This window comes from Odontesthes bonariensis, chromosome 6, assembly GCF_027942865.1.
Source record: "Odontesthes bonariensis isolate fOdoBon6 chromosome 6, fOdoBon6.hap1, whole genome shotgun sequence".
Taxonomy (NCBI): domain Eukaryota; kingdom Metazoa; phylum Chordata; class Actinopteri; order Atheriniformes; family Atherinopsidae; genus Odontesthes; species Odontesthes bonariensis.
Window position 1 is genome coordinate 11,168,105 of NC_134511.1, and position 27,326 is coordinate 11,195,430.

Here is a 27,326-nt window from a genome sequence, read left to right on the forward strand (position 1 = left end):
ATGCAGCTCCACCTGAAGTCTCTGACATCACCCTTCAGAAAAATGCCACCTTCAATCTCCACCCTCAAAGTCTATCGGAACTACCCCAACGAGCTCAGAGCCTATCACATAGGTGCAGAGGTAAGAGACGCATCCCAAAAAAAAAAAAACACACACAACAAGAAACCTCTGAAATGGCACCGCTCATTATTTTCTGTTGTTTTCCTCACAAACATCCAGATCGAGCAGCAGAAGCTGAACAAGTCGACACCACCATCTCCTTCCCCGACTGGGAGTGCTCCTTCATGCTGGACTCCAGAACATAAAGAACTCTCTGCTCACTGCTTTCTGAATAAAAATTGCTGGCACTTGTAAATGCTGTTAAAGCTGTTGTGCTCATTCCACAAGTTTCACCTTAAAGAGAAGCCTTAATAAGTGACATTTTGATAATGATAATATTAACCCTCTTGATTCTCTGATTCTTCAGATTATTGCTCTGTTCTCTTACACGTGTTTCTCTAACTTCAAGAAAATGTGCTAAGGTGTTATCAATAAAATGACAGTTTAAATAGAAATATTTGTGTCTCTCTGCGTTCACACAAAGCAAACTGAAGCACGGATTTGATCTTTTCTTTTTCTTTATTGGCACAAACGAACAAAGATATCAGTGAAAACACATGTTCATCAGGTAAGAAAACAAAGTTTAAATGAAGCCGCTGGAACAAACAGCAGCTCAGAAGTGGGAAAGATAAATGTTGCCGTGCAGCCACTGAAACAGACGTCCACAATTTAGATGTTTAACTGCGAGACTGAGGAGAGAACAATGAAGCATTCAAATCATTTTTACAGCAAAAACTCCAGATGTTTCCTCTAATGTGAGCCTTTGCTGTTTTTAGCTGCTCTTCTCAATAGTTTCTGATATTTGAATGACTTAAATGAGCCCCAAACTCATCAGAAAGAGTCCAATTGTTGCTCTGTTCAACACATTCGGACAAGTTCTTAGTCGCAATGAACTTAGAGCAGAAACATAAACCGTCTCACATTATCCAGAAAGTTCTGCAGATGATTTTCAGAGTCTGCTAAACACAGGAATGCTCTTTATGTTGTTGGCTGTTTGCTAAATGAACTGAATGTATAGAATACAGTATTCCCAGTTCAACAGTAATCTTCACTGACACCCGATAAGTAAATAACAGCTTTGTGAGGAAGTAAAGCGTGTTTTAAAGTTCAAAGAATTGATATCAGAGATTCACTGAGGAACTGAAATAAAGAACCTGTTCAACTAAAAATGAAAACATGGTCAGAGAAGCTTTTCTGTGGGTGGATTTAACATGAAAGCCTTTTTCTGCTTCTCTGCTCAAACGTGATGTTTCACTGTTTATAAAAAGATGTAAGAACTACATTTATGATTTAACATCTTTTGTCGCTGCTTTAAGGAAACATTCTGTATATTATACAAACTGATGTTCTTTTATTGGACTGAACCAAACTTTTAACAGATCCTGATCATGATCGTTCAAATAATGACTTCTCTCAGATCTTATTTTTTAATCATTTTGATTTCAGAAGTTTTGGCATCACCAGCTTTTCCAATGCTGAAATATGGGAAGAGTTTCTCAGTGAAAGTGTCTCTGTGAGTGTAGATGTGAGTCTCATCTTCAGAGTTGTAGAAGGACACCTCCCCCCTGTCATAGTCCAGCTGGACTCTGATCCTCTGGAGACTCTTCTTCACTCTGACAGTTTCACCAAAACAACCAGTGTATTTTCCATCACGATGCCATAAACACCAGATTCCATATTCTGGTGTAGCAGACGCCTTTCCCTTCCTGTCAACTGACTCTTTAACCAAACCAACAAACCAGTGAGGATGATCTCCCACCTCCACCTCCCAGCTGTGTTTCCCTGAGCTGAAGCCCTCAGAGCCAAAAACATCAGCATACTTCGTGTTTCTCTCTGGATTGTCAGGAAGCTGCTGCTCTGTGGCTCCATGTCTCACACTGGTCAGATCATCAGACAGATAGAGACGGCCGTTTGCCGTGTTTGGATCCAGAATGACAGGACTGAAGTGGACCTTCTCCTTCATCTTCTCCCACACTCTGAAGGACAGGTTGCCCAGGTGTTTGGCCACATCTGTCAGCGCTCCTGAGAGCAGCTGTGGATCTGACAGTGAGCACTGGGCTCTGGCTCTGCTCTGAGTGGGTTTATAGCTGCTGAGGAATGGCACGTTGTCTTTCTGCAGCTCTTCTTCAACAGCACAGATACTGTCTGACAGAGAGGAGATCTGCTCCTGAATCCTCTTCATCTCTCTGCTGACAGTCTTCCTCTTCTGCTCCTCTTCCTCCCTCAGAGCTGCCAGTCTGGACTCCTCTTCCTCTTTCAGGAACTGGTGGAGCTTGTTGAACTCTGCTCTGATCTGCCTCTCTGTGGACAACAGCTGCTTCTTGGAGTGTTGAATCACATCATCGTATGTTTCCTCCACTTGTTTGTATTTGTTCCTCTTGTCCTGCAGAGACTTTAAGTCAGATTTCAGCTGCTCCTTCAGCTCACCGACTGCTTGTTCTACAGGAACCACTTTGTGACTCTGGTGGAGAGAAAACTCACAGACAGGACACACAGCTCTCTGCTCGTCTTCACAGAACCAAAAAGGAACTTCAGAGTGTTCCTCACACACCACCTCCTCACTCGGCTTTGTTTTATTCTCCATCTCAGCTGAAGTGCTACTTTGCCTCTTAGCAAATGAGTCAGCCAGTTCTTTCAGGGAAAAGTTAACCATTGGAGGATCCTTTGAGGATTGTCTTTTACAAATGGGACAGTTTTTGTTTTCAGCTTGTTCCCAGAATTTCTGCAGGCAGCTTGAACAGAAGCTGTGGCTGCAGCTCAGAGACACAGGATCTCTGAAAGTCTCTGAACACACGTGGCAGCTCAAATAACTTTCCAAAAGTTCCGTTTTCTCAGCCATTTCTGCTGACTGCGATTAAAGAATAAAATCTATAATCACAAAATATAGTCGTATCGACTTACAGTTCCCCTTCAGTCTGTTCTTCAGTACAGTTTCAGCTCTTTTATCGAACGTCTTCTCCGCCTGATCGATGCTGTTAATGTTTCAGTTTCGTTTTTTCGTGTCATGGGTGGAGCTGATAGAAATAAACTGACATTTAACAGAGACAACGCTGGGTGGGGCTGCCTCCCTTCATATCAATGCGTTCAGCCAATAGCGCCAAGCGATTGTGAGGTCTGACTTTTTCTGGATGGACGATTTTGTGATGCAAATGTATTACTCTTTTGAACGCATATTGTTTTGAGAAGCAAGACGCTTTATTTTAGGGACCCCAGCAAACTAGCCGGACTACCTTCGTCAACGCCAAAACGAGGCTGGAATTCGGCTCACAGGACGCAGCAGGGGGTAATTCAATGTTCATAAATGATAATATCATGGGATGTCATACAGCTTCATATCAAAAGAGGCGAACTATCCCTTTAAGTGTTGAAGTGATTCTACCCTCATAATTTAGAGGAAATCAATTTGAACATTAGAGACAGAAAGAAGATGATTATAATGAGGATTATTGCATTAATGACTGCGGCACTAAGGATGACTATGAGGAAGTCCACTTTGATGATGTGTTGATGATGATTCTGCATGCTTTTCTATGGAGCTCCGTGCTGTCAGTGCAGCGGCTGCCTTTTGTACAAAGCTGAGAGAGTACGAGGAGCGCTTGTTGACCATCAGCATCGAGCGCGGCTGCTAAGTAAAGTGTCCTTCAGAATTCAAAGATTGTGCATAAGTCAAAACCGTAATTTAGCATCTTGGACTGACATTTTCGACAAAACAGTTTTTTTTGTGTAAAACACATTCATGCAATTTCAAAAACATTAGAATGTATTTCTGTTTGCCTGAATTTTATTCTGAATGAATGATCAAAATCCATCCATTTTCTATTTATCCAACTGTAGGGTCGAGGGGGGGCTGCAGTCTATCCCAGCCGTCATGGGGCGAGAGGCCACAATTATATTATAGACCACATTATATCAACTTTTATTGCATGCCAACTGATGTGTTTTATGATAAAAGTATTCCATCAGGAATGTTGTTTTATTTGTGCAAGGAAACATGACAACAGAACAACGAAAATAAAAAAAAGAAGTTCCACCACTCTGAGAAACCGTTTGCTCTTCAAATACACAAGCATATCAAATAAATATTCAACTTGTATTTTACAAAAAATGAAATGAAGAACCAAATGCAAAATTCATAAAATGCATAAAAAAAGCTGATGGGGTCATTGAACATGACTTCTACTGAATAACCCGTTCCCTCAGCTTGCATTATGCCAGTTTCACCAGTCTCTCACTGGCCTCCCACAGTTTTTTCGCCACACCGGCGTCCCGCGCAAAAGGCCGCAAAGTGGCGGGTCGGCAGTCGGTGAAGTAACCCCCGCTGTGCTTGGCAGCTTCATCTGACACAGCGCAGTAGATGACAGTCTGGGCTCCGATCTCACACGGCACAAAAAACATCCACATGACCACCTGCATCAGCATCCGGAACAGGAAGGAGAAGTGGCACGTCCAGCCACTCTGGACAAAACCTGGTGTAACATGCGTCACACATGCAGAGTGATAATCAAACCGTCAAAAAATACTCTATATATGCTTTAAGTTAAAAGAAACATCAAAATATCGGAGCCAAGTGTGGTTCAGTTTGTAACAATGAAAGACAAACACATAGATCCATATCATTAGCTTTTTAGATTCAAGCTGAGAGTCATTAAAAAACTCTCACCAGGGTGCACAGCGTAGGAGGTCACTCCTCTGCCTTCTGTGATGCGAGCCAGCTCCTGACTGAAGTAAATGTTGGCCAGCTTACTGCGGCAGTAGGTGAAGAACGGCAGCAGGTTGTAGTTGAGGTCCTGGAAGTCCAGTTTCTGGTATTTGTAGCTGGAGCATGTGAGCGTGATTACCCGGCTGGGGGCACATTCCTTCAGTCGAGGCAGAAGCAGATTGGTCAAGAGGAAGTGACCTAAGTGGTTGACACCAAAACACGTGCTGAAGCCGTCGTCCGTCCAGTCGAGAATACTGGGCATTCCTGAGGAGGCAACAAGAGGGGAGAGAAAGATGTCAAATACAAAGAGGTGGAGGAAGAAGAAGCTTCAAGCTGCTGATGCTTGCCTTTACGTACCCAAATGGTGACATTTACAATTTGTCTTTTCCCAGCTTAAAAAAAAAGGATATTTTCTTTCAACGGATGACTTAAAAAAAAAGTTGTCAGTTATCATCTTGACTGCAGTAATTCACTACTTCTCAATACTCAGGTATCAGTCAGGGCTCTCTCTGTTGTCTCCAACCCATTCAAAACACTGCAGCCAGAGTCATGGCTGCGACAAACAGACATGAACACATCACCCAGGTGCTCGCCTCCCTGTTAGACTTCATGACGATTTTAAAATCTTACTGCTCACCTTCAAAGCCTTAAATGGCCTTGACCCTAAACACATCTCAGTCTTGTTGACCTGGTATGCTCCCTTCTGACCATTGAGGTCCAAAGATACTGCTACCCAGATCACAGCATGTTTCTCATATATGTGTGTATATATATATATATATATATATATATATATATATATATATATATATATATGAATGCATGTTGAAAACATATATGTATAAAACGTACAAATACATTTTTCATTTAGTAGGGGAAATAGTTTATATTTCGCAAATCATGCTGTTATTTAAAAAGTTCTAAAAATAGCAGGAGAGAGGCTGACACTCACCTGCGTTATTGATCAAGATGTCAAGCCTCTTCTCTCTCTGGAGAAAGTTCTTACAGAATTCCCTCACAGAGCGCAGGTTGGCCAAATCCAGCTCCATGTGGCCAACGTTGAGACTGTGACTCTTGAACTTGACCTCTCTTACAGCTTTCTCTGCCTTGTCAGGGTCTCTGCAAGCAATGATAACACGGGCCCCTCTCATTGCCAGGGCAACAGCTGTCTCTTTGCCAATACCAGAATTCCCACCTAGAACAAAAAAAAAAAAAAACTGTACAGTTCAGTTCACATGCTTATGAGTTGAAAAAGACAAAAACAGTATAGTTTGATCGGCTGGCAGTGGTGTTTACATCAAATGTCATTCGGCAATTCAAGTCAGACTAGGAATTAAAACCACATGAAGTCTATTTGCTGTAAAAAAAAATAATATATACATTTACCTGTAATTAGAACCGTTTTACCATCAAGCCTTTTCAGGTCTGTGAAATATCTCCTCTTTTTCATCCATTTCAAAATAAAAAATAAAACTAAAGAAGCGAGAATTGTGTAGAGAAAATACATTTCCCTGAGAGCTCGACTTCCAAAACTGATACGAGCAGCTAGTGATGCTGCTGGCTATGCTAGCCGCTTAGCTTGCTAGCTGGATGTGGAAAAAAATAGCATATTATCCCCTTCATTCATTGCAAGAACATTCTGGTCCTTGTAGCGGTAAATTACAGCGGAGTGATTTAACACTGCAGATGACATATATAGTTAATAAATAGGTGACAAATCCCTGCAATTCATTGCCGAGTTCTTTCACAGAGAGTAGCGAACTGCTCATGCGCTGAATGCCAAAGTCTCGCGAGAGCATATGGTTCCCATTTCCTACACGAATTAAAGTAGACGTAGACCGTTAAATTCTGACTTGGAATAGAAGTTAAAAACGGTGGAGAAATGCAATATGCAATGGTCAAGAATATATGGCTTTTGTTGTTACCATGTGCGGTAAAAAAAAAAATATCCGACTGACGTAAAATTAACGTATGTTGATTCATATTTAGTAACTCATAACTTAGACTCGTGATCAGGTTTGTTTCCTATCTTATGACCTTTGGTACACTTTGCAACTCTGTCAAGAGTTTCAGCTTAGGATGGTTTGACACGAGTGTTATTTTGTTACTCAGCATAAACATGAGAGAGAGTATTTTTTTCCTGGGAATTCTTATTTTGTCATCTAAAACAACTGGTAAGTAACATAAGTTAACCTTGCAAATGTGGTATTTGGTGGTGTTTTTTTCCCCTTGAGGGTATTATGTGTAACTCTTTGATCAATGTTTGCACTAGGTCAAACATGCAGGGGAAAGTGTGGAGATGCATTGGAGGAATGCTCCTGCCAAGCAACCTGCGTGTCATTAATAAACTGCTGCACAGACTACAACCAGTTCTGTTTTCAGGCGTCACCTCAGTCCAGCTCCATGCTGGGAGGAAGAGCTCTCAAGATCCCGAGCTTGGTCCTTCGTCCTGATGGGCACTTTATCTGCAGGTTTGTCCATATGCACACATGAAATTACATTTGCACAAACTCAGAAAGGGATTGTTGTAAACCAGTACAACAGATCTGAAACAAAATCTACATTTCGGAAGATCGTGAAGGGAAGTTTAGGATGACACTCTCAGAGAGAAGTCAGCGATATAGTTAATGTTCAGGACATACAGTACCGTGCAAAAGTCTTGAGTCACCCCTCTTTTCTCCATGTGTATATTTCTACATTTTAATTTTCAACTGTTCTCCAATAGCTTCTCAAGTTTTTCCTTGGACATTGGCTGCTTTTTCCTCTAATTTTCAGTCGGGTCCTGACCAGTTTTTAGAGAAACTTGTGAGTGTTGTTGTATTTTTTAAATTTTTTTTCAAACCTTAATTTCAGTTACTGTGATCTCAGATGTTTAAATGTTTGACATGCAGAGCTTTGTATGTCACTAGGAGAGAAAAGGGGATCTTGTGTCATTATGTATGAAAAGCATTTAAAATGGTGTCCGTACTGACAATAAGAGTGCTGACAGAAGATGATTGGAACAAATTCATAGCGTTGTTTAGCCAGTCAATAATCAAATAAAGTTTCTCTGTTTCAGGTTCAAAGGTGAGATTGAGCGTGAGGGATTTATTGATGACGAGGGCCATGCGTACTGCATCTCCCCCCTGTTGTATGAGACGGGTTGGATACCATTTGATGTCTCAACAGATGGCACCTATTTTGACAGATCTGGAGAGTACCTGTCAGGTAAGTTGTTCTGCTTGTACTTGTCAGTACGTGGACCTGTCAGTGGAATAGTATGATTTAGAAATCATCTAGAGTTAAACTGATTAAGATTCAGTGATTTTTAAAAAAAGGAAAAAAAAAATAGATAAAAAGATTTATGAGGTGCTGTTCCAGTCAAAGTCCAAACAATTTTTTCTGATTAATGTGGTTCCACAAGCTGTTGAGTCATGGGGTGTACTTAGTTTTTTAAATGCTGCGTCTGGATTTCTGCTTAGTTTTTATCTGGTAAATGTTTTTGTTTCTGGGAGTTTTTCCTTTTTTTTTTTCACACGACTGTTCAGGATTAAGAAGTGTTATTATGAAAGTGGCCTTTCTGTTGCTCTTATTACTTTTCATTTCAACTTTTGGTTGCTTAGATGAGACCCGGCCAACTCTGTGTTGCTTTAACGTTTTGTTGTTTTGTTTCTACTTTACGGTTTAGTCCGTCCCAGCAAAGCAGACCCCACTTTTGAAGTCACCCTGGTGAATGCAACAAAGTGGCAGAACTATGGCACGCCAAACATGGCAGGACAGCTTAAGATGACCTGGAACAGCTCTGTAATCAAAACAGAAGAGGTCAACATAGAGCTGTGGGGTTACAGAGAGGTCAACAGGAGCTCAGTGGCAGGGACGTCCTCACTGCAGGCTGAGCTGACCTATCTGTACTCCTTGGGAAGGAATCTGCCCAACACTGGTGTCTTCAGCTTCCTCCCTGAGCCCAAAAAGGACTTTTCTGACTGGGAGTTGGGGAATATCCGCGTCACCGCTGGTTCTAAATCAGAGGGAGAAAGGTATCCATGAGACCGTTCAATCCTGAGGCATCACGTTACATCTAAACATTTGGTTGATGTGGACAAAACTGCGCATTCAGTGTAGTGCTACCAATTTTACAGCAGCAAAATGAAAATGGTGAAGAAATGCATCAAAACCATTAACATGTACATTTTAATGTAAGATAAGCATTCACTAAAGCTTTGAAAGTATATCAAAAAGCATGATATTGGGTGTTTCTGGTATTTGTTCTTCTCATGGTGAGTTCATTTGGATTTAATTGGATCCTCTTATTCGCCTAAATCCTAAAATCCAGTTGCCTTACGGAGATGATAACCACCATAACATTACATGTACATGTACATTACATTGGTTCATGATATTTGTCAGACCGCAGGTAGCAGAGGCCAATCATTGACTCAGAGTTAGGTAGTCAACCATTTGCTGAGACGTGATCCTTTTGTTTATACACAGGAACATACAAGGACTCTGGAGTCAAGGTCATGTCTTAGCGTGGCACCTGGAGCAGGCTTTCAGAGACGGCTCCTCGGCCTGGGCAGAGAACAAGTGTCTGCAATGGGACCATCTGGAGGACAAGCTGCCCAGCTTCCTGAATGAGCTCATTGACTGCCCTTGCACGCTGGCCCAGGCCCGAGCAGATACAGGTAGATTTCATGTGAGTACACCCGATTGTTAAATGATATTTTTAGATCACTATTTTTAAGATTTTAGTCGTGGAGTTGATCAAATCGGTATTTCTCAGCTCACTTACAAACGGAGCAAAACAAAGCATCCATTCCCACAAATGAACTTTGTGAGTCTTTGCTTTGTTTTTCTGCCAAAAACTGGCATTTTTCCACAAGAGGGCAGTGTTGTATAATTTTGGTCAAAACAAATCAATCCCTTGTCTCTATACTCCTTAGTTTAAAATTCGATGTGCGAATAATAATGTTATGACAAATATTATGTGTAGTTTTTTTACATGGAACATATTCTCTTTGTCAGTCTTAGCATCTAAAACCAAACTTTTGTTTATCATGAAGGACACAGAGAGACAACACAAATAGCTGTGTGCCCACTTTTAACCACAGTAATTATCCTCTGACACATCAGCAACAAGTTTATGTATTTAAAGTCTTTGTGGTTTGTGTGGCACATAATGTAAAGACATTGTCTCAAAATAATTGTCATAGTTCGCACTATGACCAGTAACCCTCATGGCTTGGTAGTTGTATGAAATGAGCAGGAGAACCTTTGTGATTTATTTGGAAATTAAAAGGCAGATTTGAATTCACCCATCTGCCTCTAAACAGAATCAATAATGATCAGGATGAATTTCTGGAAGCTAGTATTTAACGCAGAATTTAGAACTTGGATAAAAGTCACATATTGCCATATTTGCTCAAATTTTTACAAATTCCTGTTATACACAATGTAGAAAATCTGTGAAAAAAAAAGAATCGGGCTCACGTAGCTCCTTCTCGTGTTCCTAATGCAAAGCGAAAAAATCCACAAAGGAACCAATCAGAGCCAGGGGGTGTCTCAAACCGTTGTTAGTCTGTTGCCATGGTTTCTACGCTTTTTGCATGACAGACTCTGCATCAGGAAGGAGCTGTGAGAGAGCTCCTTCCTCCCCCCTCTCTCTCTCTGTGCTAAAGCACAGCAGAGAGGGACCAGGAAGTTGTATTTGTTCAAATTTCCAAACAAAGTCCATCTTATTTTCAAGGTTACCAAATTTTGCTTTAAGTCAACAGGATTTACAGTGATCAGCATAGATGCCTTTTAGAATTAACATTCACAAATCACAGTTTTTTTTCATCTCTTTAATGTGTCATTCCAGACTGATTACAGTTGTGACATTGAGAGGGGCAGTGTTTGTACTTATCACCCTGGCAGTGTTCACTGCGTCAGAGCAATTCAAGCCAGGTAGGAGTAATGAAACAACCTTTAGGAGATTAAAAACGCAGCATTTTTCTCCCCTTTTTTTATGTGTTTTTTTTTCTTGATGTGTTTGCAGTCCAAATCACGGATCAGGGCAGCAGTGCTGCTATGACAGCATGGGTGCTCTCGTGCTGACGGGAGATTCGATTGGTGGGAGCACCCCAGACAGGGCTCACGACTGGGGCTCACCTCCATACCGGGAGCCCCCTCGGGTGCCTGAGTATTCCCATTGGCTTCATGATGTCATGAGTTTCCACTACTGCTGCCTGTGGTCCGACTACTGCCACATCTACTTCAAACATCGGCCTTCAAGTGGATGTCGCAACTACCAGCCACCAAAAGCAGGTTAGACCAATAAAGAGTTGAATAAGGTGCGTTTACATGTTTTTTTCAATTGGAAATTGTAATGTCAAAGCACAGTGACGGCTATGTCTAGAGTAAGATCTTAATTTGAATGTAATTCCTGTATTCTGCTAGCCTGGCTGACGCGTCCACATCTCGATGAGATGGTGGTCTGGGAACTAGGTGTGCATTTTCTCGTATTTGAGGCGTGGTTTACGAATGCCTAGAGCCGTTTATTGGGCGCTACGAATGTCTATCAAATGGCGTCTGGTTCTTCCCATGCTGCTTTGCGCGCGATTCATAGCCAATTGTATCACTTATACCAGATGACGTATGTAGAGCGACAGAAATTCTACGAAGAAGAAGAAGACGCTTTACTGTTTACTCTTTTTTTTTTTTTTAAAGTAAACTTGTGTTCTAAGCTACTTAAAATACTTTCTAAGGCTGCATCGAACGGTAACGTTGTGTCCGCTGCCATGTTGGATTAACACTCTACAAGCTTCGGTGTCACGTATAGACGTCGTCATCGTCTTGCTGCCCCCCCCCCCCCCCCCCCCCCCCGTTCTGTGATTGGTTCCCTAACGCAGGCAAAAATAAGGGCGATGGTTTCAGTGTGAATGAAATCGCGCGCAAAGCAGCATGGGAATTCCCAGGCTAGTATTCTGCTACTTGAGCACATCATTTACCTGAATCCTTGCTGCGTACTGGATCTTTAGGGTCTTGATTCTGGTTTCTTTCGCTTAATTTGTCATAAGAACAAGGCTGAAAAGTACATGGCAAATAGCGAGAAGTAGATGCAGTGTGTGAGTGCGTGTGAATTTGCTAATCTGTATCTAACTGCATTTGTGTTCACGAACACGCGCAGTGGACCATATAGCAGCAGTAGTACGAGATCAATTTGCAGCCGAGGTAAATGAATTACAAACTGGAGCAGGGACTTAAGATGTGGAAAATATTAAATCATACAGTTGACTGCCTGCTCACCACAGAGCTTACTGATATTAGAAAAATAACGTTTTGATGAGCAAGAGAGCAGAAAAAAATGCGTTTGTGCTGAAATGTGTATATGAGTGAGGTGTATCAACATCTTTTTTTGTTTGTTTCTTGATGCCTCCCAGGTGTTATCCTTGGGGATCTGCACTTTGTAACATTTGATGGCCTCAGATATACTTTCTGTGGCAAAGGAGAGTATTACCTGGTGTCGTCACCAAACGGGGAGCTGAGTGTTCAGGCCAGAACAGAGCAGGTGAAACTTAGGAATGGTGAGTCTACTTTGGATGTGAATGTCCTGTCTGTATCCTCTATTTCATCCCCACTGTACGAAACTTTATTCTAAAGCCTTGTTTGGATCAAACTTGTTCCAGGACTTCTTTAGAGAGATTTCTGTTATTGCCCTTGATATTTCATGCGTAATAGTGCCTTCTGTTGGGTTTACTGTTTTTAATAAGAGCATTTAAGATCCTCTCTTACATTTTTCGCCCTTCTGGGAACTAGTCATGTCAGTTCTTTGCTAAATGTGAGGGTAAAGTGACAGACTGCTTCCTAACCTTTCTCTTTTATTTTAGCTCAGTCTCTCTTGGGATCAGAATTTGTAAAGGACAGGTGTAGCATCACTGGTTAGGATTTCCTCTAAGTCATTACACAACAGCCATGGCCCAAGTGACTGTAGTTGTCCTGATGCCATTGATAGATCAGTTAGGTCAAACATCTAGATCATTTTAAATCGCACAGACTCAAGCAATGATTAAAAAAAACACGTTTGACTTCAGAGTACATATTACATCTTTATAAAAAAAAAAAAAGGGGATGTTTCTATTTACCACTAAGGTACCTTGGCTAAAGCCACGCGGCTGTCATCAGTGGCTATGAAGGAGCGGTCCTCCAATGTCATCGAGGTTCGCCTAGCAGGTGACCGTCTTCAGGTGCTGAGAAACCAAAAGATTCTACCTTTCACGGAGCAAAGATGGATGGATCTGCAAGGTGAGATGCTTCAAGTTTTGTTTTGGCTTCAGGATCTATCATCAGGGACTTTAGGAAGAGCTTGTCTCTGACGCTCTTTGTTTCAAACTAGGGACACTAGGGACTAAACAAAGCTATGGTAAGATATTTCCTCCTCACATGGCCCAGTTCAGGAGTTACTGTTGTACGTAGAAAGAGGATGTACTTTTAAGAGTAGATGGTACTTTTTGGATCGAAGCTTAAAGCGCTGAACATTTCTGATTGGTTGACTGCTGCCAGCATCCCATTTCCACCTTTTAGTTTCCGTTATCTTCCATGAAGTTTATTGTTGTATCGAAGTGGGGAATCAGAAAAATAAAACATAAATGATGATCTTAATTCTTAATTTTAATGTACAGGTAAAAGGAGCCAATTTGAGTCAAAGCCAATGCAAACTTGGCAAACTTTTTAATTTTCACTTCTATTTGTCTGTGTTCTGTATGCTTAAAACCCTGATCTTACGGACTTTTGGCCCAGATTTCTCCTCAGTAATCTAAATAGCTTGCCAACACACGCCAACACGTCTTTATTTTGTTTGATAAAACAAGAATTGATGTAAATCCTCCCTTATTGTAGCATTGAATTAATTGATATGTATCACATCTATTAATTTGATAAAGGTTTTGATCCACCATGAAGTCTCAGCAGATGGAATGGTCTACAGTAAATAAATATGTAAACCTTTTGAGCCACCAACAGAAGCTTTGCAGTTCTATTGAAACAACATGTATGTTTTCTGTCACATTACCATGGGAACCATGCATTCAGTGGGTGAATCGCAGTAGGTTGGATATGTTTTTAGTTTAGACTTGTAAATCAGAGAGTATTCAATCCATATAGTTTCCCTTTGGTTTGATCTATAACTTACATAATTGTCGAGTTATTATCTCGGAACTAAATGTGCTTCTTGTCAGGTTAAAAATTGAAGAACTTTATGTGCAGCTGACCTGACTGAAACAACAGGCACAAACTTTTTTAATTACTTTTCAAACCTCTACATCAACAAAAAATGCTTCTCTTACAAATTAATTTAATGTGAGCTCACATTAAATAATAGTCACTGCTGTAATACTCGTTGAGAGAAGATTTAGATTGAGTTTAACCAGTTAACACAAAGAAAACCCTTAGTTGTGAAGCAAACAGCACAGATTACATTGTCATCAGCATTTAACTAAAGAAAACAAAGGCACAACCAAAACCAGACATCACAACAAGCATCTTTGTGAGAAACTCAACCAAAATCTCTTTTCCCAGGTGCTTATGTGTTCGCTCCCAGCCCTCAGAATGTGACTGTAATGTTTTCCTCTGGTGTTGGTGTGGAGGTTCGTATGCTTGACGGGACCATGGCAGTCACTGTCCTGCTTCCAGCAGAGTTCTCTAACCACACCAAGGGTCTCCTTGGCCTGATGAACTCTGACCCATCAGATGACTTGATGACGCAGCTTGGAGAGGTCATCCCTTCAGCCGACGCCACGTTGGAAGACTTCTTTGCCTTTGGAGCTGGATGTGAGTGTGAAGGACTGTTGAACTAGTGTCCTGTAACTGTGCACATGTGAACACAAAGAAAAACAGGGCACATGCACACAGATAAAAAAACTTCTGCGATGATATGTTGTTTATTTCCACCCACAGGGAACATTTCAAAGACATCCTCCCTTTTCACATATGACACAAAATCCCTTTTGGATTCATACTATTTCCCTCCAAGCCACGACGCTGCTTTTGTTCCTGCCTTTTCTCTGCCTGAACGACCCGATCACCCATTGGTAGCAGACATGTTGTCGATGTGCAGGGGAGAAGGGGCCCACTTCTGTAAATACGACACCCTGATTACTCGGAGCCTTGCAGAGGGAAAAGCCACACTCAGGGCTTACCAGAGTCATCAGGCTTTAATGGAAGCCCTCAAGCCAGGTACGGCATCCATTCAAGCATCAATTTGTTGTCTTTTGTACACACATGCAAAAAGGTGGTGACACATTTATATCTATTTTGAGTTATTACTTAGAATCAACGGGATGATTCATGTACAATTACAAGTTTACTCTTTGTTGTTTGACTAAATAATGAGATTAGTTTCACATGGTGCGGTAGGAAAACTTTATGATATAAACAAATTAGTTTAGGAAGTTATATACTGCAAAAAAATTGTCTCTAGTTGATATTGATTTTTGAACGTGTTACTGTTCCTTAGTGGTGTCATGTGGTTGGCTTCCCTCCCCCAAAAATGGGAAGAAGAATGGTTCACATTACCTGCAGGGGAGCACCCTGAACTTCACCTGCAATGAAGGTTACATTCTGTACAGTTCAAGGGAGCGAACCTGTGTGGATGACGGCTCCTGGACGGGAGAACAGCCTTACTGCTTTACAGGTTGGTTGCAGAATGAAACAAAACAAAGGCCTATTTTCTTCTTTTTCCCCCCCAAACCTTCAATACAGCTGTGAAAAGAACCTTTATTATTACCACAAATGAACAAGCAGTAAATACTGCCTACGATATAGAAACGACTATCTTACAAAACTCAACGTAGAACACTTTGAAACTTCATTTTATTGGAACTTTCACTGAATATTTCATGTCAGTTTTGAGCGTTTGCTGCAGGATAATGTTGAACTCATAAGCAGAGGACAAACAGGACTTAAATGCTGTGATAAGGATCACGTGAGTTTGATCAAATGTCCAAATGTCCTTAAACTGAGACGGTGCCAATAATTAGATTTGCAAAAAGAATAAAAAGCATCATTACGATATAAAGATATTTTATACTGTCTACTGTCATTTGCACGTGTTAATTTAAGATGATCATGTTTCCTCCTTTTTAGACAATCATATTTATCACTATTTCCTCACATATTTTATATTTGTAGAATTGTCTGCTATCCTTTTCATCTGCATGAAGTCTCTTTCAAGGTAAAGATTAAATAGAAGCATCTCAGTTGCTCATGCAGACCATTAGCCAAAAAAACCATAAAGATCCAAACCTGGATTGGCTTGGCTTTCTGTTTGGGAATTGAAAACACCTGGGTATCAGTAATTGTTTCAGTCCTTAGCCCAACCATGAACTTGCAGTGGGTATTGCTGTATTTTTGAGCTGTTGCCATCAGGTGACAGTATTTTCCACTGAATATCGAGTCTTCTGTGTTTTAGACAGTGGAAGTAAATGCTTCCTTTTCTCCCACTGTGTAACGTGCAATAGGTGGATTTGTTGAAAACTCGGAAAGAACTATATTAGATATTAATTGTTCACATTGCAGTGACAGAAGGGTTGATGAGATGAGTTTCTGAGCTTTTCTTCATCGGTTTCAGTGAAGTTAGGAAGCAGCAAATGGAAACCACTTGGCCTGAGATAAACTTCTACTTTCACCCCAATCCTCCATCCTGTCCTTATTAAAGCTGCAAACAGAGACTTCCTCTTGATACAAATCAGGGCTGTATTAACTTTGAAACGCAACAGAACAGATTTGTAACAACTGGCCAGGTCTAAGATAGACAGTTGTTCAACAAATTTCTGTTATGACTTTTTGTCGAGTGCAGAACTGCTACACCCGCTCATCTAATTTCTGTGGTGTTATTACAGTGACTTAACAGACCGAAAGTTTAGGAAGTGTTAAAGGGATCTACTGCACACAAAAATAGTCTCACTAGCCCCTTTCACACTGCGACCCGCTACCTTAGCGGGTCCAAATTGCACCTTCGACCCGCGTCGAGCAATGTGAACGCTTGGCGTGTCAGGGTGACCCGTGTCGCCTGAAGTTCAGGGGGCGTTGCCTAGTGGCAGAGCGTCACACGAAACGCATAAAATGCTGGGCGTGTACAATGACGTAGGCACAAGCCATGCGTCGGAGGTAGGGTTAAATACACCTGTCTGCATCAAATTTTTCAAACAAACGATGGCGGGACACCTTGAGATATCGTTTATGCAATTGTATATGCAGTTCATGGAGATGTTACTTTAGGGTGCGTCGGAAACTGCGCTCTCCCATCTTTCTCGCCAGCCCTTCCAGCAGAGGTCCATCTTTCACCGTCCCCGACATGTGGCGGTAAATAACGTCCTCTGCTCGGGGGCTGAGGAGCTCGCGGACCTCCTTGTCTCCCCAGTTGGCCATATTAAAAAATGTCTCCAACTTGATGTAGGCTAAAACAGAGTAAAACCTGTCCTCACCTGTCGCTGTTGTTCTGAATCAGCTGTCCATTCTGTCTTTTAAGCTCCTCACGTCACGCCCACGTCCGACCCGCATCGATTGTGTTCACATCAAACTCGGCTCAGCAAAAAGACTAGGGTCCGACGCGGGTCGAAAGGCGAGTCGAGTTGACGCGGCAGCCCGGGTCGGCAGTGTGAACGCTTCAGCGGACACGCTAAATTCGCGAATTAAACGCGGGTTATTCGGCATTGTGAAAGGGGCTACTGACACATGCATCCATCAATAGGTGCATGCATTGTGGGGGAGAGCTTCAGTTGTTCCCATTTCACACAAGTGCACACACACACAAACACAACAGGCTTTTTTAGTTACAGTATGTGACAATGATTACTCTTGCTTTGAGGTCCTCATTACACAAATTAGAGCTAACAACTGTCAACATTGCCTGAGGTGCTCAATGGCAGGTGTTGCATGAGCCGTTTCACCAGCCATTCCAATGTAACCCCTAGCCAAGTAAACATTACTAAATACAGGCTGAGCAGGAGCCCTCCTCCTCCTCTTATATGAATCACTGCAGCGTGATGCGGAAGCTGAGCAGAGAACTGAAGCCTAAGTTGAGATGAAAAGGACGTGCCGCTGAACAATAAATGCCACATCCAGTTTGACTTCTTGTGAGTACCTTTAACGAGCTGCTGTTGAAATGGTTTCTGTCAGCAGACGTGACAGGAAGTCCGAACCTTCAGAGGTAGATTACTGAAAGAATTTGCCCTTCGCTAAAAGCCCTGCCTTTTAAAGATGGATGCCACGCTCATCGGTGCTAGTTTAAAAACTTTAGGCTTTATGTTGGGGTGCTCGTGCAGTGTATTTTAATTAAAATGACATTTAAAATCAGAAACAAACAATTAAAGGCATCACAAGCAGTTAAAAAAGCCATCGAGTGAAAGTTTGAAAAAACGAATTTTAAAAGACAAAAGTCAAGCTTGCCTGTTTGAGATCATTAAGCAGGGAGTTTCAAGCCGGGGCGCCCCGAACAGAAACTGTCCGATCATCTGAAACATTAAACTGAACCGTTAAACTCTGGCATCAGGGGCCTGATCATTTAAGGTTTTAAAAATAACCAGTGAAGTCTTAAAATCTACTCTGTAACTCACAGCAGCCGGTGAAGGGCAGCAAAGACTGCAAAGATATCCTCTATTCTCTTTTTACGTGTTAAAACCCTGACGGCAGCATTTAGCAGCAGTTGAAGTCTTTGTATAATTCACTTGCTGATACCAGAATATTGCAGTAGAAAAAGCCTGATCTTTGAAAGCTGCCTTGGTTGTGCAGAAAAGGACCACAGCAGTTTGGTTACTTGAGTGTCAAAGGACAACTCAGAATCAAATATGGCACCCAGGTTGCATTCCTCTTTCTGGAGCAGATGGGGGGGTAGTCATATTCACTTTGAATTTTGAGTCATTGAGCTGCAGAAAATTTCAAGGTTGATATCTTCTAATGGAAAGAGTGCTGGAGAGTGCTGGAGAGGTGAGGGCGTGGTGTTTTCGGGAGACGTACGAGGGAATGCAATTTACTATTTTGGCTGCATCTTGTCACAGTCTGAAAAAACAATATCCTTGTGTGAGTGTAAGAGTATGAGTTGCATACCAATAACAGGTTCGCCCCACCTTAATGGCTTCATAATATTTATAAAAGTCCCTGCACAGAGGATAGAAAAGTGATTAAAGGGAAGGTGACAGCTGCCAGAGAGACATTTTCACTGGAGACGTGGGTTGCTGGCAAAGCCTCTCAATTTTCTTCCAGTAGTTCGCTCTCAGATTCCCCTGAGATAAAAGCAGCTGAACACTGAGACACACAAAGTAGTCGGTAAATGAAAGTTTAGCAGAAGGAGTTTTGAAATTCAGTCACATTTCTCACTTCACTGTGTTCTATTTTGCCATCTCTGCCTTACGAAGTCCACTAAAGAGGCCTTGTTGTCTGTGACCTGTGTCACCTGTGTTCTGTTCGGATGTTCAGAGATCAAGAGTAAAGGAGAAAAAAATAGTCACTCCTCACATCACTTTAATTTTCAGCAGCTACAGGAAAGAAAATGCCACTGTTCTCCACTGGCTTTGTCTGGATTAGTTCATCTGTCCACTCCTCCTGAGCTGCAGCCAGAGGTGCAAACATAAGCGCCGACTAAATTTTGGGTGGTCAAATATCACTGTCTCGCAACAAGACACGTGTCCAGCCATAACTTTGGACTATGTTGTCAGATTTGACAGAATTTTACACCAACGTCTAGTAGGATAAAATGATAAAACTTCCTCACAATGTTACTCAAACTCTTTTCTGTCCGTTGTGATGCAAGAACAGAACGGGAGATTGCGAACGGTAGTTTTCATATTTAAACTCTCCTGTCAGAGTGTCTGATTGTGAGAGTCAGACCAAGGGCCGAGGCAGAGTACAGGTGCAGTGAAAAGTAATGTTTTAGTTGCCTTCTGCCTGGCTTTGTGTTTGTCGCAGGTGGATGCATTTAAGGTTTGTATGTGGAATACTCGATGACTGACATTTTCACCCGATGTATGTTTTGAATTCTTGGAATACTTGCACTCATCGTTCAAAGTCAGACAGGGTGAGATACACGCATCAGATGACAGCAGGAGCTCCGAGCAGAGACGCGTACAGTTACCAGAGAGAAAAATCACCAGAATTTTTTTAAGATTAAATCAGCTGTCTAAAAAAGCTTTACACAATAAGATTGTTGCTCTTGGATGTTGGGACAGGGGGTCATTGAAACAGTCTTTGGTTTCTGATTTGCATTTTCTTTGAGAGGCACGAAGTAATGGAGGATTTTGACCTGTGGGAACAATGATAAACTCAGAAAGCTTTGGCTTTCCAATATGAATTTAAATTGATAGCTTGTATCTTTTAATCCTTAATACTATTGGCATCAAAGTACATATGACACAGATGGTTGCAGTGTATGCACCACCATCTCATGACGAATAGGAAACACCTTCTTGTCTGGACTGTCAGCTTGAACGTGTTCTGTTGAACTCCTTAATGTCTGTCATTAGGAAATGTGGTGGTTCCAAACTGAGTGCAGTTCCTCCCTGGAGCTTCACATTTAGATCAGGAGAGGTTGGTTCAGCTGACCAGTCGAAAAGCTTTGAGTACAATTATATCCAAGGCAGCTTGCAACATTGATGCCGAAGTCTTCAGTGTCTGGAAGTTTAGCGACAGGCTTGGATGCTTTTTTTAGCAGAAATTGTTGGTTTAGAAACTTCTATCAAAATTTGTAAATGGACCAGCATCTGCCTGGCACTGATATCAATCACATTTAATGTGCTCTAATCATTCACTATGCAGTGAAATAAAACCACTAATAGATTAAGGGAAAACCAGTGATTATGTTTTCACAGGGCATTGTTCCACTGGGAATTGAGGGTCCTGGTGATCATGTGGGCGTAACTTTGACACCCACCTAAACAAAGTTGCAGACTAAGCACTTCCATAGTGTCGTGAGGCGAGAGTCCTCCCTAAAGCAGCGGTCTACCCCAGCAGAAAAGTGTGTCCAGGACACCCCAGAAGTCCCTTGTTCATGCCCCTGAGGGGGTCAGAGGTGTTTTGGCAGCATATGTTGGACCTACATATTATTAGGTAGGTTGTTTTAATATAGTGGCTGAAAAAAGTAATATAGCCATATAAATAGCAGTCACTTTTCCACATATTGTTTCTGTTAAAACCACAGGCGGATGTAGGGGTGGAGCCAGAGGGGCACGTCCCCCTGCTGAAATCTGATTGGTCCCTGGAGTGCCCCTGTCCAATCACTGGTGGCTTGACTCGTTACAGACTTCTTACATCTATACTGATGCTGTGTTTATATTGTGTGAGAGATAGGATAATAAAGGGAAAAAATCTTAATCAGAATTTCCCATTTTTTTCCCTTATTTTTTTAAGTTTTTTTTTCTTTTGATGTACTTTAAGTGCTTTAAAAAAGGGCAATTAGCAAACTTGTACTCAAAGGTAGATCTTTGCTGAAATTTAAAAGATATCAAAGTGTGAATGGCTGCTGAAATGTTTATACACCTGACTGAAAAAGGATTTTAATATATCCCAGGATCCACCACTGGCTACAACTAAAGTAGAGGGGCCCTCAGAGGGCACATCTTACAATATTTCTCATTATTATTAAGGTAGTTGTTGTGGTCCATGCCAGGATTTAAAGCCAACGCTCCCACTCTCCTCTGGAAGAACAGCACGAAATTGGTTATCGTGAACCATACCATGACGTGGCCTGTCAGCCTGATTAGTGGTCTACTTCAGGCCCTCACAACAGAGGAAATTGCAAAATCTTCAGTGCCAAGATACACTGGTTCCAGAAATATCTTTGGAATTGTGTACTGTGTTTATTATTAGACTTTTGTCCACTTTTTTGGATTGTTTCTACAGCTTATATTTCAGGTACCATGTTAAGGGTTTATAAGTGAAAACTGGCTAAATGTATAACAACTGTGTAATGGAAGAGTCTGCTGCAATAGATAACGTGATTATTTGTCAGTTAAGTATTAAAAGGAACCCATCTTGGTCCTTTCCAACTGAAGTAAAAGAAAGACACTCTTAGTAAGCTGACTTGTCTTTGCAAATTTTCATTACTACGTTGACGGGCATCTTTCAGATGGGTGCTGTTTGACAAAGTAGTTTTGTAATATAATTGTGATCTCTAGAGGCATTTTCTATTTTCCATTTACCATTGAAAATAACGATTATTGTGTTTTTATTAACTACGATTGAGTAATTTACTGTATATCCAAAGGTGCCTGTCTGGGCTTTTCTCTCTGTTTTCTTTTTTTTTTTCAGTCTCTGTAGCTTTTCTTACATGTTTTGATAGGGACAATGTAGCTAAGGGTATGTTGTCTTGTTTTTGGTTTACAGTAGATTACATGCAACATATTGAAAGAGCTGTCATAGGGTAACACACTACTCTGACAAACAACTATGTCGTTACTCAGTTCATTCCAGGATAAAGGCTTGATGAGTATAAGCACACACTGATGTGGCGCTAAGCCTCCTCTGTGTGGTAGGTGTGAATTTCCAAAAGGAAAATGGACGTCTCTTTTGCTCGAATAAAGCACGATAGATGTATGAAAACGGATGACATACAGCGTCTTCTGCTGCGGGGGTGGAGATATGAACGGGGTGTGATGAGTATATTTATAGATTCCCACTCAAACATTTATAGCAGTGTTTTCTGCAAACTTTTCACCATGAAAAGACTTTGGAAGTTTTGGCTCAGATATAGAAATGTACAAATTTGAGAAGCAGATGAGTTTTTTGGGGGGATTGATAACTGCTGCAGTGGGACTTAAAGCTTGCTTGAAAGCCAATTGTTCCTTTTTAATCTGTTTCAGATTAATAGATTGATAATTTTTGTTTGTTTTTCTGCTAAAGTATTAGTAGAGTGACAGTTACATTTTGTAACATCAGCAGTAATTGTGAGGTGCAAGTACTGAGTTCTTTAACAGGTGAAAGTTTGTTTTTGTAGCCATCCTGCACTCCTCAGCCGTGTTGGGGATAAATTAAATTAGCAGCGACGAATGCACGTTCACACGCTAAGTTAGACGGTAACAAGAACTGCAACTTAGCCTGTAGTCGCCCTTTGAGAACCTGTCACTCATGATATAAAAGTGATTGAACTTGAAAGGTAAACTTTCAGCCCCACTTGGATCCAAACTCAGACGGGTACACATCAGTCCTCAGGTTAGTCCTTTCCTGGACTATAAGGCTCATTGTCTAAAGATGGTGACTAATACTGTGTTGTCATGATTTTCACAGAGGATAACGTTGGATTTGTACTTGGTGCTATTGGGTCCATCTCATCACTGGTGACAATGGGGATAATGATCAAACTACACAACAGAAAACAAAACAGGTTGGTTACACAATTTTGACTGAAATGTATCCCTTTGTGTGTCTGCTCCAAAATGCAGCGTCGGAAACATTAATAATAAAAGAAGCAAATATTCATCGGTGTTAGGACTTGCTTTCTTCAGCAGTCTTCACTGACAAGTTAGGAAAAAAACATTTCAAATCAAATTGATTACGGATTAAAACACTGATACCAGTCGGAGAATTAAACAGAATTCTGTTCATCTCTGCGTCCTTATCCGTCTTTCAGTCTGATTCACCAATGTTCAAGTCTCCACAGAACAAAGGCACAAAAAAAGGTCTTCTTTTTGTTTTGTAGACCTGAACACAAATCCACACCTATATCTTTCAATCTGTCTTTCAATAGACAATATGTTATAAATCAGAGCAACCTCTTATCTTGTGAAAATAGCTAGGGGTCTTCCTTCCCTCCCATTTCCTTCCAGTCACCTTTTTTATTGTGCTTGCAGAGACGCATAAAAGCAATGAATCCCACCTGCTCATTTGATATCCAACATGCCCCAGCCTCCTTACTGTTTCCCATAAATTTCCTCTCTGATCTGATCAAACCAGATACCCTGTGGGATCATTGTCATGACTGCAGTCCAGAGAAAAAAAAGAGGCTAATGGTAGCGCTAGCTCCTGGGCAAATCTAAGCAAATCAAAGGCCTGTTTTATGGACTCATAGACTTGATTTGGGCTTTCCCCTATCATAACTCTGGCAGGAGGAGGAAAAAGATGAATGTTAGAAGTTGAGGGCCTCTTCTCGCTCCCAGCAGCTTTTGGATTAAGTGCTTAATGGAGCCGCTACGTCTTCGGGTCACGAGGGCCTGCCCTCTTTTGAAACCTTGATCACAGGAGGTCAGGTGTAAAAAGAGAAGTGTCAAAAGGTCTGGAGATGTGAGGGAGGTGTTTTCATACACACACACACACACACACACACACAGAGTCAGGAAAACGGCATACAGTAGCCGAAATGTGTCCGTAGACATCTAAAATGTTCCCAGAGTCAGCGCTAACTTGCCGACATGCATGAACACGCACACAAAATACACACTTTCCTACTAACAAGTGCAGACACATTGATTCCTCTGCAACATCAGAAGCACGGCAGGATGGAAGTAGCAGAGGTCTGACTGTGTTTCAGATGTTGTCTGGGTTGCGTGTCTGGAGGAAAGCAGCAGTGATACTAGTGTTTGTGTGTGTGCGCCCGTGTGTGTGCACGTGCGACAGGTTGATGGTGAAGGCCTTCTGTGCTTCAACTCTTCCTGTCTTGCAGGGGTACTTTCCACATCTAGGGTTACTTAGCAGGCTTCAACAGGTCGACTGGCAGCTCACCACAGGAGTCATTACACCATAACGTTAGACTACGTTTGTGTGTGTGTGTGTGCACCATCATGTCTCCTCTACTGCTATATGAAACATCAAAAGGTGGATGGGGGCTTTGAATGAGGAAAAAGGTTGAGAATAGATAAAAGGAGAGAGCAGGGGGAGCACAAGCTCTGCAAGTGTTTGTGCTGAGTTTGGCAAGCCTTTTGCAACCTTTCATCATGCATTTGACTTATTGATTTGGATCCCTGAATGTTTTTCTTGAAATTAGAATTTCAGCAGAACTGATACAAAGCAGAGCTGACTGGGTTTTTTTTGGATGATGGCCTCTTTCGCTTCTGATTTAGCAAGAAACGTGTAAATGTGGGGAGAACATTTGTACTCCGCTGTCTGTTTAATGGTGACCTAAAAGGATGGGTTTACATGTTTAACTTCAAACAGTGCACAGGTATGCTCTTCAGACTTTCTGCAATCATTTCTGTTCATAGAGGTGAACGCACGATGCCTCCCTAACAGCATCCCAGTTAGGATAAATGATAGATCTATGTATGTGCACATATTTTTTTCTCTCTATGTATGACATGTTCTTATTATACTTTTCTAAATTTAATGTAAATAGTCTGTCCTTGTCCATCTCGTGTTACTTGTCAACCACATGACAAGTTCCTTGCAAGTGCAGCATGCAGGGTGAAACGGCCTTCTCACTTTTACCTCCTTGTTTTTTAAGATGTTTCAGTGACTTTTTTTCTTTTCTTTTTTTTGTATTTTCAGAAAGATAAAAGACGAAACACATGAGATGGTGACCCAAGCACAGAGTTACTAAAAACTCCGAAGCCCTCTTGGATTATGGAGCATCTGTTAAACCCTTGTCAGCAAATACGTTTTGAGCATTTGGAGATCACATGCAGTTGCACTGCACCTTTGGATGGCCTTCCTCTCTTGACCTGTTGACCTTATCAGGAAAACCTCAGGCACCATGCTTTCAGCGTGTTGTTTGGTCCAATGTTTTTCCCCTTGTTTAGTCTGGAAAAGCTCCAGGTTGTGCTAAATGGCGCATGGGGTGACGATTGAGAGAACTGAAGTGAGGGGAAAACGCAGTGATTGTTTTTATATCCCCATTTTGCATGACTGAACATCCAGTCTTCACCAGAAAGATAATTGCATGAATACTACACAGAGATATCATTGTTGCAATCAACACTCCTTTCTCCCCTTCAGTTTAAAATAGGACCAGATGTGTTCATGCTCATGTCAAATGTTAAGTGAACCTGATCGTTTTTCGGTTGAAAAACTTTGAACTCGTATGCAGCCTTTGTGTGGGCCGGTAGCCTTCAGTCAAACGAAGGGTTTTGCTGAGTGTCTGAGCCAAAAAAAAGTTCAATAAAGATAAACTTTTGCACCTTTTGAACTCTTGGTTTTCTTTGCATCGTTTACAGCCTGATTAGATATTTGCAACAGAAAGTAACAAGTGAGGAAAAGTATTTGTACATGTTTTAAAAAAAATCAACGAGGTAGTCAATAGTGTGGTATATATTTTCCCTGTGGTGCGTGTGCACTACTGTTACGAGCTGAGGAATTAAAGAATCATCCCACCGCGATGCCTCAGGCATGCACAATCTGGCACAACAACATGCCCCGTCGGACAGACCATCATCTCATGTTACCCCACAGTTCTTTCCTCTTTGAACCTGCTTTGAACCTGACTCATTTCTCCAAAACAAAGCCCTCGGTTGGGGGGGGGGGGGGGGGGGGTAAAAGGAAATAGAGTGACAGGGTCCCTTGTGGCTGATCTCTGGGAGTGATAGGTGGGGGTCCAGCTGGAGAAGAAGAGCAGCTCTTGTTGAAAACTAATTGAAATAAGATGGTCTGCTGCAAATGAAAGGCTTTTAAGTTTTTACTGCATGTGAGGCCTGTTTCCCAGCTAACGTTCTGTAATGCTGTATTCATTACTTGCTCATGCAGACTCGTCCTTCCCTAAGGACCCTCTTCTTTCACAGAATAAAGTCACATGTGTTGTGTTGTTACCAGGTAATGAAACAGACCTGAAAGCCCCACAAAGGATAAGAAAACCTCCCTGTGTGTTGACGTCTGAGGTCCGCATTAGCTTAGATTTGACTCACTTGCAGTATAATCTTCGAACCGGGTGCAGATTTCCTTGCTTTCATGTGTCAGTCAGTGCTTACAAGAGAGGCAATGGCGCAAGCTGCTGCGTCTGTTTGCAGAGTCGGATTCTGATTAATTGCGTTTGGATGAAAGTAGAACGTTTTTCATCTCGGTGGGGGCCTGCTTTAACCCCGAATGTTTACGCTCGCTTAACATCTCAACAACCCGGCGTAATTAGCTCAATCATATTCAAACATGAGTAAACGCTAATGTTCTCTGTGGAAGCCTGTTGCTTTCACATGGGACTTTTCCCATTTCTCAGATCTGCTCTGCATCCCTGGATTAGGAAGAAAGACTTCTGAAGAGGCTTTTTGCTGAGGCTTTCGTTTTGAATGTGCTTTTATGTTTCATGTAAAAACTCCAGCTTTGCAGGTGTGCTTTGTCGCTTACCTCCTGATACCCCTTGGCTAAGCAGTACCTTCTGATGTTAACCCCTAATTTTAAGGCATAGGTTGAAATAGATTGATTTTGGGATTAAGGTGTTTGCCCAAACACAAAGTTGTGTCACTAGGAATGTAACACTTAATATTGGGGAGAAGATTGTAGCTTAGTGAAATAATCCTAGTGTAGTTAAAACAAAAGCTTTATGTGTTTTATACACGGCAGTTTTCTTTTGACATTTTGTTTTCACAAACAGCATACAGCATAAATATAAATACATTTTATATGTAATCAGGTTTGTAATATCTGTACCCTGACGCAGCATTTATTGTTT

The 27,326-nt window shown here is 41.5% G+C and overlaps 3 protein-coding genes across 4 annotated transcripts; 1 reads left to right on the plus strand and 2 right to left on the minus strand.

Moving 5' to 3' along the window:
- Positions 1-868: 868 nt before the first annotated feature.
- On the minus strand, positions 869-3,041 carry LOC142382819 (nuclear factor 7, brain-like). Its single transcript, XM_075468942.1, has one exon. The coding sequence runs from the start codon at positions 2,936-2,938 to the stop codon at positions 1,520-1,522; it is 1,419 nt and encodes a 472-aa protein (XP_075325057.1). The 5' UTR covers positions 2,939-3,041; the 3' UTR covers positions 869-1,519.
- Positions 3,042-3,999: 958 nt separating this feature from the next.
- Positions 4,000-6,568, minus strand: LOC142382820 (retinol dehydrogenase 14). The gene is made up of 4 exons (XM_075468943.1): positions 6,185-6,568; positions 5,751-5,993; positions 4,760-5,062; positions 4,000-4,565 (listed from the first exon to the last, which is right to left on the minus strand). The coding sequence occupies exons 1-4, from the start codon at positions 6,303-6,305 to the stop codon at positions 4,306-4,308; spliced, it is 927 nt and encodes a 308-aa protein (XP_075325058.1). The 5' UTR covers positions 6,306-6,568; the 3' UTR covers positions 4,000-4,305.
- Positions 6,569-6,631: 63 nt separating this feature from the next.
- On the plus strand, positions 6,632-25,856 carry susd2 (sushi domain containing 2). Of its 2 annotated transcripts, XM_075467376.1 has the most exons (15): positions 6,632-6,814; positions 6,911-6,972; positions 7,071-7,269; positions 7,857-8,005; positions 8,466-8,814; positions 9,269-9,470; positions 10,635-10,720; positions 10,812-11,080; positions 12,196-12,339; positions 12,905-13,057; positions 14,330-14,581; positions 14,708-14,986; positions 15,267-15,443; positions 23,027-23,123; positions 25,220-25,856. In XM_075467376.1, the coding sequence occupies exons 2-15, from the start codon at positions 6,918-6,920 to the stop codon at positions 25,269-25,271; spliced, it is 2,463 nt and encodes an 820-aa protein (XP_075323491.1). In that variant the 5' UTR covers positions 6,632-6,814; positions 6,911-6,917; the 3' UTR covers positions 25,272-25,856. The 2 variants fall into 2 exon arrangements, with proteins under 2 accessions (XP_075323491.1, XP_075323489.1); XM_075467374.1 differs by having other exon boundaries at positions 6,632-6,972.
- The last annotated feature ends 1,470 nt before the right edge of the window (positions 25,857-27,326 follow it).

What these genes read in the sequence shown, in the direction of transcription:
- susd2 (XM_075467374.1), top strand. Translation starts at nt 6,831, where the DNA reads ATGACCTTTGGTACACTTTGCAACTCTGTCAAGAGTTTCAGCTTAGGA. An exon ending in ATCTGGAGAGTACCTGTCAG is followed by an intron (nt 8,006 to 8,465) that starts GTAAGTTGTTCT and finishes TTTACGGTTTAG; the next exon opens with TCCGTCCCAGCAAAGCAGAC. An exon ending in ACAGCCTTACTGCTTTACAG is followed by an intron (nt 15,444 to 23,026) that starts GTTGGTTGCAGA and finishes TGATTTTCACAG; the next exon opens with AGGATAACGTTGGATTTGTA.
- LOC142382819 (XM_075468942.1), bottom strand. Translation starts at nt 2,938, where the DNA reads ATGGCTGAGAAAACGGAACTTTTGGAAAGTTATTTGAGCTGCCACGTG.
- LOC142382820 (XM_075468943.1), bottom strand. Translation starts at nt 6,305, where the DNA reads ATGTATTTTCTCTACACAATTCTCGCTTCTTTAGTTTTATTTTTTATT. An exon ending in TAAAACGGTTCTAATTACAG is followed by an intron (nt 5,994 to 6,184) that starts GTAAATGTATAT and finishes TTTTTGTTCTAG; the next exon opens with GTGGGAATTCTGGTATTGGC. An exon ending in CTCCTACGCTGTGCACCCTG is followed by an intron (nt 4,566 to 4,759) that starts GTGAGAGTTTTT and finishes ATGTTACACCAG; the next exon opens with GTTTTGTCCAGAGTGGCTGG.